General features: G+C 45.4%; 1 protein-coding gene across 1 annotated transcript in view; it reads right to left on the bottom strand.

The window, feature by feature from the left end:
* Positions 1-12,023, bottom strand: part of LOC142890438 (ras-specific guanine nucleotide-releasing factor RalGPS1-like) — a 15,212-nt gene extending 3,189 nt beyond the window's left edge. The window contains exons 1-15 of the mRNA XM_076029464.1: positions 11,498-12,023; positions 9,066-9,194; positions 8,544-8,651; positions 8,306-8,356; positions 6,944-7,027; positions 6,443-6,532; positions 6,168-6,260; positions 5,256-5,382; positions 4,084-4,221; positions 3,663-3,756; positions 3,366-3,433; positions 2,342-2,474; positions 1,177-1,328; positions 1,041-1,089; positions 559-639 (exon numbers count right to left, since the gene is read on the bottom strand). Coding sequence (XP_075885579.1) covers positions 559-639; positions 1,041-1,089; positions 1,177-1,328; positions 2,342-2,474; positions 3,366-3,433; positions 3,663-3,756; positions 4,084-4,221; positions 5,256-5,382; positions 6,168-6,260; positions 6,443-6,532; positions 6,944-7,027; positions 8,306-8,356; positions 8,544-8,651; positions 9,066-9,122 — 1,325 coding nt within the window. The 5' untranslated portion in view covers positions 9,123-9,194; positions 11,498-12,023. The remainder of the gene's footprint in view (positions 1-558; positions 640-1,040; positions 1,090-1,176; positions 1,329-2,341; positions 2,475-3,365; positions 3,434-3,662; positions 3,757-4,083; positions 4,222-5,255; positions 5,383-6,167; positions 6,261-6,442; positions 6,533-6,943; positions 7,028-8,305; positions 8,357-8,543; positions 8,652-9,065; positions 9,195-11,497) is intronic.
* Positions 12,024-13,052: the final 1,029 nt, after the last annotated feature.

Below are 13,052 nucleotides of genomic sequence, written 5' to 3'. Positions count from 1 at the left end.
GAAAAAGAAAACAGAGAAAAAAAGAGTTTAGTCGTTGGCAAAGAGTCGCAGCATGGCAGGAAACTACTAAACGTGTTCTTCTTCAAGGTAGCCGTGGTTTTAGCTTTTTAATAAGACACAGTGGCAGAGAAAGAAAGGCAGACAGACGGAGAGAGGAAGGGATTTGCTAGACTGGAGAAGAGCGGTCAGCCCTCGTTGAGACACACCATTTTATTTTTGGGATGAAGTCCATAAAAGAGGGTTCGGGTCGTCCCCTAAAAAACACCTTTCAAAACAAAACGACCTCGTACCCGTGTCTCTTGACAATAAGACTGTGGACCCTGCGGCATCATGGAGGACTTGACCGTGTGGAGGACTGCTTTGACAAGGGACCTTCCATGACCTTTGACCCTCTGAAGCAGAAATACAACCTGTCCAACCCTAAACCCTAAACCCTAACCCGGCCTGTCATGAACGATGTATTTACCATTCACCGTGGTATAATTACAATATACACGAGACAATTCTCATGCAATTCCCATTGCCATTCTGAAAGTAACCCGGGACAGCCAACCGTACCTGTTAGCATAGCCGTGGCTCCTCTGGGAGTTGCCAAGCGGGACCTTCCAGTTGGGTTCCAGTGTCGCGTACATGCGGCCCCTGTTTGTCACATATGGTCACAATCATTCTCTGTGCAGAAATGAACCAATAAAACATCCAGGTTCATTTTCTCCGTTCAAGGATTGGATGCAAAGGTTTCCTTCTAAAGAAAATCTAAGGTTTTTGTGGTTTTTATTTTGTGGAAAAAGGTTTGGGTCCATGTAAAAATGTTCAATGTTCTATTTGGAGGAAGATTTTATTTTTTAATAAATATATCAATGTTGGACTAAGACAGTGGTCTCCAAACGGGCCGTAGTTTGGGGACCCCTGGACTAAGACTTTGTTCCAAGTTTTACATTGTGGCCCTGCTACGTATACGAGTTTGACACCCCTGTGTAAACGTCTCAAGGCTGAGTGTGTAAAATGGGTACGACAGACAGCATGCAGTGACAGTATTTCACCTCTCGGTGGCCGACGACAGCTCGTCCCCAAAGGAGCTGCTACTGCTGCCTTGAAATGTATATTAAAAAAAATCCCATCAAAGATTACTGTTCATTGAAGTCTTTGGTTTTGATGCACTTGAGTTGTAGCGCTTACCGAGAGTCAAGCCGTTGGACACGGATGTGCTGCGAGGGTCGTTTGGCGTCGGACTCTGAGACTCCAGGAAGCTGTCGTCCAGCAAGTGACGGGTTTTCTCCACAGGGAAGGAGGCGCTGCGACTCTCCGACATGCCGTGCTGGTACATCGTACTGCGGACGAAGACCAGACGCCGTCAGGCGACCGGGGAAGTCGCTCGAAACGGGTTCCAAAAAAGAACACAACAATCAATCTGCAGAGACCGCCGCTAGCACGCGAGCCCGTTGCTTTAGAACTTTATTTGCAAGCACAAAACATTGTAAATAAGTCCTACAAAAGTCATTTAAGCCGAGCCCACTTTGGAAACTGGTTTTGTCCGTGTTATTTAATTGGCTGCAGATTCAATGAAACGCTTACAAATACACAACGCTGAACATTTAGGACAAGGTCTGCCTTGTGTGTAGTGCCGCGTGTGGATGATGGTCCCGTCTGGATAACGGACGGGATATTATTGCCTTAAAACCTTTGGGGCGAACCTAAAGGAGAGTTTTGAGTTGACACAAGCAGAATGCTATTGCTAGCGCCCGGTTCCTTTTAAGTCCGTCTTGCTTTTGGTCTGGGAAAATCAATACTTTTGGGTCTACGCCGAGCCCGTCAACTATACATCACAGCAGGGGGCGGGGCAGTAGGATTAGGCATAAAATGAGAATCAAAATTGATTCTCATTTCCTAGCTCACTATTCCTAACAAAAGGGTCAACGATGATCAAACGAGTCAGAATACAGGGAAGTAAAAGAGCCGACGTATGTGCATATATGGATGAAGGCCAATGAGGAAACTGTACAGCAGGGGTCCCCAAACTATGTGGCCCGCAGCGTGTCTCTGTCCGACCCGCGTGAAGGCAATCATAACCCCCCACCCCAACAAAACTTTGTCAAGTTAGCGTAGCGCGATGACAGCAGTTCGACGTGGATTCAGTGGGTTCAGTGCGTTCTCTTGTCCTTTATGCGCTCTGTCTTTGTGAGTTCCGGTGCGTCACTGCCTCAAGTTCTGGTCCGACTCCGTACCAATTAACCGAGGTGACCGGCGGGACCCCGCAAACAGGATCCGCAGACCCGTTTCCTGACCAAACACCTGCGGCTCATAGTCCAGTGCGGCTTTATAGTCCGGAAATGACGCTACTCACTTGTTTCCCAAACTGTGGCTCTTCCTGTGATGAGATGGAGGGGGGGGGGTGGGCGTGTGGATCCCAACAGAAGCATCGGGGCAGGTAGGCCGTCGTCTATACCTGAAAGATATCACCGATACCTCAGACACACCTGGGGGGAAAAAACAGAATGGATCATTGTGATTAAAGACTGCGAGGCTTGAAGCCGCATCGTAAGGATCTAAACCCCCACGATCCCCAAAGTCCAAAATCAAATACTGAGGGCCAAACAGGGAGGGTTATGGTCTTTGGTATGACCCGGCCAGGGATCGAACCCACAACCTCCCGGTCTTAGGGCGGGGCTTTGACACCTGCTCAGACGTCCTCCACGACCAGATGCCCACCTGTCTTTGCCCCCTCAGGCAGACCAGACGTATCTACACTAGCCAACCGAGTTAGGAGCCTCCAGTCACTTGCCTAGGCCTAGGCGCAGGGGACTGATCTCTCAGTGACAGTTGGTTCTACAATAGACCTCGGTTTAAAGCTCTGGTTTCAAGAGATGAGTCTGACCAGACCAGGGAGGATCCGCCAGGCACTGGGAGTGGTTGTGATCACTTTCAGGTTGTCCATAAAGACTCATATGGCAAGAAGAAGCACAGTAGCACCAACCCTTCTACTTGCGTTAGATTTCACGCTCCCTGATGTAACTCTCAGCAACAATACTTCAGGACGAGGACGATCTTGCCGGGAACGTGGTGTTGGTCCGAGCCGCCCAGTTTTTTGGGGGGCGATGGACGCGTATGCGTCGGCAAAGTCCGGCCCGGGTGGGAGGTCTCTGATCCCCTCGTGTGCCTCCCTGATCCACTGTGCGACTCACTCCGATATGGACCCTGGGCACCAGGACGGTTCCATGTAAAGGAGGAGGATACGAGGGACCCGGGACCTCACTGAGTCACAGAATACCGCTCAGGTTTTTGAAACTACAGTAGCCATGACAGCTCCAAATATAGAACCCCCTGGTATAGAACATTATAAAGTATATTTCATAGGTTAAATTTCTTACCGGCCAAGTCTTCTTTGGAACGAGCGATACGAGGAGAACTGCTGCCAGGTTCGATCTTCAGGGACAACCTGCAACACACAAAGGTCTCCATCAGACGCGGTCCCCACTCTCCAGAGCTGAAACCTGGAGCGTGACCTGGGTCGGGTGGTGCGGCTCGGCTTGGCTCGGCACAGGTGTGTTACCATTGTAACTTGCCGTCGTGGCACATATGAATCGGTACGAACTTTGACAAAAAACATAGCGCAGAGAAAAGCTGACGTGACGCCACCTGTTGGGTCATCGTTGCAATGGACTCACTTGAAATTGTCGTCCTCGACAAACTTCTGGAGCTCCTCGATGTAGCGGACGGACAGCAGGTACTTTTGGACGTGTGGCAGGTTCACCAAGTAATCTAGAAAAAAAAGAGGACCACAAGTCCAAGTGAACCAAAATAAGACACGGAAACTTGGTCATTTGAAGATCAGATCCAAAAGAAATTATAGTAAATGCAAAAACCATACAAATTTAATAGGATTGTTCAGGAACCTTGGACCAAGAGGAACTCGCTGCTGATGGAAGTTCTAAATTAGAAACGTGTAATAAATGAATATGCAGGTCTGCATAGTTTGAGTGGGAGGAGCACTAGTTAGCGAGGATGTATAGATCACCATCTAATCTAGAAAATCAAATAAAAACAACAACGTCCACTTTAGCGAGGGCGTGGCTTTGTGTTTCTTACCGTAACTGCACGACATCTGCAGGTCAGAAATGAGCCTCAGGACGTTGTTCATCTGATTGGTGCGTTGCTCCGTCTCTATGATGCTCTCAGACGCGGGATAGGCCGAGTCGATGTAGATGATATCCAGCAGGTAGATACCTGGGATGAACGACAACGATACATTCTAAGTATTCACTCATTCATTGAAAGTCTATTTAGCCTGCACTCATACTTGAACAGAGAATCAGTGGCACGTTGTAGACGTGCGACGATACAATGGTCAATTACAATTTCGGGGGGGGGGGTACAAAATCTGGTTCAGTCGTCTCAGGTTTCATCTCAGTCGTCTTCATCTGTGTCCAAGTCTGGAACTCAATTTCAGTTTTGTTGTCTTTTTCTTATAAGTTTGGTTTTTTGTTATTTTTTCACCTTCAGTCGTTGAGTTTTGGTTCATTTGAAATACGTAGTTTTCCAAATTCCACAAACCAGGAGTCGTCGGCGTCCGGGTCTAACCCTAACCCTGATTCTCTGCGTTTCTATTTTTCAAAATAAAATTCTTCTTGACACATATTTGTTCTTGTTTAGGATTCATGATGGGGGGGTTGTGTTTAGGCTAAGCCTAACCCTAACCCTAACCCTAACCCTGTTTAGGCTAACCCTAACCCTAACCCTAGTAATACAAAAGATCCATAATGAAAATAATTTTTTGTGTTCACTTGTTTCCCAATGAAGACACTGTGGTAAAAATTTCAATGCCTAAATATAAAAAAATGTATAATAAATACTTCATTGCGATCACAAAATGTATCATTTGACAGCCCCAATGGAACAAGGTCGTACCATGATCAGATGTCAATAATATACTTCTCTGGAAGTGGATGTCATGATGGGAGGATTGGAAGGGCGTGGCCAATTGATTTTAGACTCCGATTCAGAGCGAGACGTCTTTGAGCACGTTTCTTTTCTTTTTGGCTAGAGAGCAGGACGTACAGTAGCGAATCATCAGCATGCGTGTTGATGGTTAAATGTGACCAAAGAGAAGCGTGTGAAGTGGTCTCTCAATGGTGTGAATTAAGAAGAGCAACGCGTGAGGTGAAGCATGAAAGAAAATGTCTTTAACATGGATTCACGGCTGTTAAATTACGTCGCGAGGACGTCAACGACGGAATTAAAGCACGGGTGTGTTAGCTTACCAAGGTAGGGGATGCACGGCGCCATCTTCAGGGAGCGGATGTAGTCCCTCATGTGAATGTAGTTCTCTTCCTTGGACGTCAGGTAGTTTAACTTCTCAAACGTGGCCTTGTCCTTCCGACTGATCAACTACCGCGTTGAGAGAGAGAAGGAAGAAAAACTTCATTTATAATCGTTTCCAGTCGCAGTATCGAAAACTACATAATTCCCCCTCCCCCTCCTGAGCTTGCCAGTGAACTACGGTGGCCCTGCACACCCAAACCCCGGCTTCCCTCGTCCACCTTTTTCTTCTTTTTCTTCTTCTTCTTCTTCCTCATTGGGTTTCTTTGAGGACGCCGGCGTTCACCCTCAATACCAAACGTGCTGTCAGCCGGCTGGAATTGTCCACACCGGGCTTCCTTACCCCCCCAATTCACACCCAAAGCGCCTGCAGCTCGTCCGTGGCGTGTATATATACACATATTTATATATATATATATATATATATATATATATATATATATATATACATATATATACATACATACATACATATGTATAGTCCATATGTAATCCATTAACTGAACTCAACTTTGTCTATGTGTCACATTGTTTCATTACATCAATCATTTCAATGTTTCTAAATGTAACATAGATATAGACAAACAAGATCTTCAGAGTCAGAGTAAAAAATTTCACACACGTAAAAGGGATGTTGTGATCGCTGCACACTGTTGAAACAAACCCAGACTCTTCAGTCGCACCGAGTGAGTCACTGGAGTGGAACCAGAAGCGACACTGGAGACCCCTGATGGAGTCAAACTCCTGGTTTGGTTTGCACAAACTGGGCCAATGAAGCCGATTGTGATTGTGATTGTGATTGTGATTGTGATTGTGATTTGTGTGATTGTGATTGTGATGTGTTTGTGTTTTACCGCCCAGGTCTTGTTGAGTCTGAAGATGGGGGCGCTCTGCAGCGCCGACACCACAGACACCAGCGAGTGCAGGTTGTTGAGCTCCAGGAGTTTCTGCCAACACACACACACACACACATTCAACAGATTGAAGAGATTTGATTGGTCACATGTCACATACAAGATCAAATGCAAAAGTTAGAGAGCCTCCTCAAATATTTGCATATTTGAAATAAAAAGTTTCAAAATAAAATCAACAAAAAAAAAAGAAGAGAGGATTACAGAATGAACCTCACCTTTGCTATCTTGACAAAGTGGCCCAGAATCCCAGCGCGGATCTTCAGCGTCTGCGCCGTCAAGATTTCCCTCACCAGCCAGAAGCTCACCTGGAACATAGAGAGCCAGAGAACCGGTGGAACCATCAGTGTGGAACCATCAGTGTGGAACCAGTGGAACCATCAGTGTGGAACCATCCGTGTGGAACCATTGGTGTGGAACCATTAGTGTAGAACCAGTGAAACCATCATTGTGGAACCAGTGGAACCATCAGTGTGGAACCATCAGTGTGGAACCAGTGGAACCATCAGTGTGGAACCATAAGATAAAATAAGACAGATCAGATATACAATCAACACGAACAACAACAACACACGCTTGTGTAGTTTCAACCCTGCTAACTCCCTTCAGTGCCCCCTTCTGGCCTCTTTTATAACGGCACCGCTGTTTTCTCCACTCTGAGCAGCACACACAATTATAAATGACAAAATAAATAAAAAGAATCCATGACACGAACCGACCTGGTTGAACCTGCGTGTGAACGCGACCACGTTTGGAGCCAAACTGTGCTTCTCTCGACCATTCCATCCACAGCTGGAGAGCTCCTGCAGAGAGAGCGCAATGAGGTAGATATAGAGGAACTAGACAGAGAGATAGAGATAGATAGAGAGAGATTTGGCAGAGAGATAGAGATAGATAGAGAGGAACTAGACAGAGAGATAGAGATATAGATAGATAGACACCAGATAGATGGATATTAAATAGATAGATAGAGAGATACTTGATAGATAGAATTGAATGTGTACCAAAGTACTCGATGAATAAACATATAATATTATATATATATATATATATATATATATATATATATATATATACATATGTATTATATTATTATTCATATGTACATATATAACATTATATCATATTATATTAGATAAATACTAGAATGTGGTAGATCAATGAAACGTGTCTTGACTTGGGGACGCCACATGGGGGCAGTGTGGGACTAGAATCACACATACCTGTATACAGGAGAGTGTGTGTGTGTGTGTGGGGGGGGGGGGGTGGTTAGAGCAACTGGTCTTGTTGAAAGGCTTCTTCAGTTCTGGGTAGAGGGTGTAGGAAAGTCCAAAGTGTTGAACCACCAGCAGGTGGAGGTAGGCGGGGCTAAAGGGCAGATGCTATCTTCTGTTAGCAAAGGTGTTGATGCCTTCAAGATGTCAAGAACCTGTCCTCCAGTTGCCCCCCAACTGGACCTCTTCTAACTTGAAGACCACCTGGATGTTTTTGTAACTACTGTAACTACTGTGTAGTTTATTTTTGGTGTTGTTTTTAAGTGCTGCAGCAGTGTAGTTTCCCAATTTGGGATCAATAAACCACATCAATCTATCTATCTATCTATCTATCTATCTATCTATCTATCTATCTATTCATCCATCTATCTATCTATCTATCCATCTATCTATCTATCCATCTATCTATCCATCTATCTATCTATCTATCTATCTATCCATCCATCTATCTATCTATCTATCTATCCATCTATCCATCTATCTATCCATCTATCTATCTGTCTATCTATGTGACTGACGCCCTTCCGCTGCTACAAGAGCATGAGAGAACTCGTAGGAAGCCAGCGAACTACAGGAACCACCTGTAGAACCACCAGAGGATTTAGGTAGGAACCATCAGCCTTTAGCCCCGCCTACCTGCACCTCCTGGTGGTTCAACGCTTGGGACTCTCCAACCTTTTCCTCTCAGCACTGAAGAAGCCTCTTGGATGAAAGGAGCCCCAAAACCCTTCACCATGGCAACAACAAGTCCAGTTCTACTAGAGTTCTATTAGAGATGAGTCTCTTGAGCAGGTCGGAGTCTCTCACCTCCGGCTGGATCGCTTTGAACACCGGCGCATCCATCAGGGTGATTTGGCCCTGAAGAAACAAGAACATTGGGTTTCAGGCAATCTAACCCCAAGCTAACCCCAATCTAACCCCAATCTAACCCCAAGCTAACCCCAAGCTAACCCAAGCACAAGAACACATATCAACACAATGCTAGCAGAAAATTCCTTGGATTCTGATCTTTTCGGAACCGTTGTAAAAAACGGGCATCACTCACAGCGAACTCCTCCGGCGTCACCTTCAGGACGTCGAAGACCACTGCATCGTAGCTCTTAGCCGCGCAGTTCACACAAGGTCCTTCCACTGAGTCCGAGCTGCTGCTAGCCTGAGGAACACACAAACACACTCACATTAACACCTTGTTTATTATTGAAATAAACATGAACACAATGAGCAGTGATGGCTCACATCCATTCATCATGAAAAACTCTTTTTATCCCTCGCACTTCAGTGACAACACGGCTTGTTTTTTTTTCCTTTCTTTGTCTATGAATATTTATGAATATAATTAAGTTCATAATTCATACAATTTTTAAAATACATTTTATTTTATATTTTATATTATTATTTATATATATTTATCATTATTAATATTATTAATATTATGTTAACTTTATTTCATATATATATATATATATATTTTTTTTTTCTGAAATATATTTTAATTCTTAATTGCTAGAATTATTTCTTGGGACAAACTAAAGAGTGTTGACTCGACTCTCAAACGACCTCTCATTACCTCTGAGGTGAGCGAAGTGACGCTGGTTCCGTCCGAGAGGCCATTCTTACGGTACATCCTCTCAGGTGGACGGCTGGGGGTCAAAGGTCAGGGCGGCGGCGGGGGCGGCCTGCCTCTGCTCATCCATGCCTGGAGCGGAGAGACGACGAATCCTTTAATGAACAAACACTGTGAAACCAAACCATGACGTCAACAACTGCAAATAATACAAAACATCTTGTTTCCCCTTTTACTTTGAAAATATTTTACCTTTATTTTGATTTCTTTTTAATTCATATAATTTTTCCTTCTTTTTGCACTGCGTTGTGTTGCAGATTCCCCCAATGTGGAATTAATAAAGGCGTTCATTTCATTTCATTTCAATTCAATTCAATTCTATAAAAAGCTTTTGAAACAGAAACGCAGGCTTTTCTCATCCTATTAAAAAAAATACATAATTACACTAAGACACATTACTAAACTGATATTATATATTATATTATTAAAATGCCCTGCGATGAAGTGGCGACTTGTCCAGGGTGTCACCCTGCCTTCGCCCTCAGACAACTGAGAGGCTCCAGCAGACCCCCAGCTGTCCTAGGGTGACCCCTGCCTTCACCCTAGGACAGCTGGGAGACTCCAGCAGACCCCCAGCTGTCCTAGGGTGACCCCTGCCTTCACCCTAGGACAGCTGGGAGGCTCCAGCAGACCCCCAGGACCCTGAGTGGGAAGAAGCGGGTATAGAAGATGAATGGATGAATAATACAGCAGGTGTGTGTGAGTTTACAGTGACTTTTGCATTGTATGGCCGAGATGTAAAGATGTGGAGGTTGCGCTTGTTTGTCTGATGTGTGGGTTTTGTTGTTGGTTGTAAACGTTGTGGGGTCTTTGTTTAACCCACAACGTTCGTGAACATTGGGGAAATGATGTGATAGTTTAGACGTTTGACAACTAAACTGAGGCGTCTCCTGTCGTCAGCATCACAGGTGAGACTTCACACCTGGAAGAATCAGACGGTGGTGTTAGTGGAAGGAGGAGAAGCCGTCACTGTTTGGTACGGAGGTGTGCACCACGCTGAACACTGCCCACAGGAGGCTGAGGAGAGAGCAGAGTTGTGTCAGGTCGGTAACCCTAACCCTAAACCACTCCCCTAGAATTACCCTAGGGTTACCCTAGGGTTACCTAACCCTAACCCTAACCCATGTTCAAGTTGAAGGCTTGAAGACCAAGCAGCTCCAATCCATCATGGGATATCCTGGAGAAAACATGTTGCCTGTCAACTGAAAATGAAGCACAGCAAAGTTGCAACCACATCAGTGTCTTTGAAGCCCCAGCAGGGTGTTTAGCTCTTAGAACCACCCAGAACCATCCTAGAACCACCCTAGACCAGCAGAGTGTTTAGCTCTTAGAACCACCCAGAACCTCCTAGAACCACCCTAGACCAGCAGGGTGTTTAGCTCTTAGAACCACCCAGAACCTTCCTAGAACCACCCTAGACCAGCAGGGTGTTTAGCTCTTAGAACCACCCAGAACCTCCTAGAACCACCCTAGCCCAGCAGGGTGTTTAGCTCTTAGAACCACCCAGAACCTTCCAGAACCACCCTAGAACAGCAGGGTGTTTAGCTCTTGATTGAAATGACTCTGGAAACATGGAGGAAACACAGATGTTTGATGACTAACTGACTGTTAATATCATTTCTCCAAGTTCAGAAGGCTGGATTAAAAAGCTTAACAGGCCGCGTATGGCCCCTGGGCCATAGTTTGTCCACGCCTGCGTCAAGATTCTGGAAAATATGGTTGGTGTTGGCAAAGAAGGAAAGTTGAAAGTAATGCAGCTCACACTATGAGTCCTGCTAGCAGTTAGCAGCGTAGCGTAGTTGATGGTAGTTGACCAACCAGACGGCCTGGGTGTGGAGGAAACAGTTTCCAAACAAGCGTAGTTTCGGGCCGCGTGTGTTGGCAGCTCATTGAAAAGCAAACACAATCACGTGATTGTCAAACATGAAAAACAAATCTTGTATTGAATTCCTGCTGTCAGAACTGTTTGGAGAAATGTGTTCATTTGTTTCTGTGAGTCGCTGACACGCCAGCACCACTGACAGCAGTTTCCCTCTCTTTGGTTCTCGGTGTGAAAACACTCAGTGGTTGCAAGCCTGTCAGAACCCAGCAGCTTCTGCTGCCTGCTTCTGAGAACAGGACAAAAAAAAAAACCGGGGTGCGCGTGGAAACGCACCGATTCCGTCGACATCGCAGTCGAGCTGCAGGGGGCGCTGCAGCGACACGACTGTCACGACTGTGTGAGACGTTTGGCTGCGGGTTTTGATTTATGTTGATTTATTTTTATTTTTTTTTATTATTATTATTTTTTGCTCGTTTTTTGCGCCGACTGCTGCTGCTGCTGCTGCTGCTGCTGCTGCTGCTCAGGCTCGTCCCTGCTGCACTGCGCTGCTCACCTCTTTCTCTCTTCAGCAACAGCAGGGATCCTCCTGCTGCTGCCGCTCCTCCTGCTGCTGCTGCTGCTGCTGCTGCTCCTCCTGCTGCTGCTGCTGCTGCTGCTGCCGCTTCTCCTCCTCCTGCTGCTGCTGCTGCTGCCGCTACTCCTCCTCGTCCTCCTCCTCCTGCTGCTGCTGCTGCTGCTGCCGCTACTCCTCCTCGTCCTCCTCCTCCTGCTGCTGATGTTGCTGCTGCTGCTGCCGTGTTCCGCTCTCTGTTGGGTTCGCGCTAATCGGCGACGCGCTGAGACGCAGTGATTCTTCAACGTCTGCTGCTCCACGACTGCGGGTCGACCCGCGCGATGGATGCAATAAAATGACGCACATCAGCCAATAAGGACGCTGCAATGAACCGCAGCAGCTCAAAAGCAAAAGGTAAATGTGATAAATAGCAGCCGGAAGTGACAGGTAGGCGCACTGGATGCTCGGCTCCGCGAAAGGTCCCGCCTCCTCAGCGACCAGCAGGGCCAATCAGAGCGCAGATGGAAACCATGAAACGCTCTCACAGACTCGGCATATTAACAACGTTGTTATATAATAATAATAATAATAATAATAATAATAATAATAATAATAATAATAATAATAATAATAATAATAATAATAATAATAATAATCAACTCCCTCTGTAGGTTAAATGTGGAGTTTTGAGTGAGTTTTGGCGAGGAAATGAAATGAAATGAAATGAATTGACGGCACTGCTCCAGTCTCGCAGTCTCTCTACGTGATACGCAGCAATTCACCGTATTACCACTAGAAAAGGTCCTGAATTACCGTAACCCCCCCCCCCCAAAAAAAGATAGGAATCAGTCTGTTTTTGACACAACGTTCAACTTTTCTATTTCAAAATGTTTTATGTTGTGACTTGAATGAGAGACTCAGTGGTTGCTTCAGAGAGTCGACCGCAGTGTCTGCACCACTGTTTACACTTGACTGCTGAATCTTTAGGTGTCTTCATTATTTATTCATTTTTTCTTTATTTGAATCAATGCGTCTTGTTGTGCTGTTTGTCACTTCATTAAAGTCCAGCAGTGAATGACTGTTGTGTCTCTTGTGTTGCTTACAATACATTTACACTGAGGACATGACACCATCAGTCTGCCATGGTGTCTGCTATTAAACTGATTTTACCAGCATAGATACTAGAAACTATGTAGCGTTAAGATAATCTCAGCCAACTGTGCAACTCACTGCATCTGATCAATGCCATCATGATTACTGCTGACTGGACTTTGACCTGAGTGATGCTTGGACATTGCTTCTGTTCCTCACTCATATATGAAACTAGATCTGCACATTTCCCATCATTTACACAGTTAAACTAGTGGCTTTGTATGCTCTGCATGGTTGGCACTGTTTTCATTGTATCATCTCATATGTTAGCGATCCGTCTAGTTTGACATTAACTCATCAACGAGGAGCGAATGGTCACATGTGTTTATTGGAAAGGTATACGGTGGAAAATGTGTCCTGATTTATATGCAGAGCCTAATGTAGACCACCACCACCACTGTAG

Source organism: Nelusetta ayraudi, unplaced genomic scaffold, assembly GCF_046127955.1.
Source record: "Nelusetta ayraudi isolate G7.1 ecotype Tasmania unplaced genomic scaffold, CSIRO-AGI_Nayr_v1 ptg000026l, whole genome shotgun sequence".
Lineage (NCBI taxonomy): Eukaryota > Metazoa > Chordata > Actinopteri > Tetraodontiformes > Monacanthidae > Nelusetta > Nelusetta ayraudi.
This window is presented reverse-complemented; position numbering and strand designations above follow the sequence as displayed.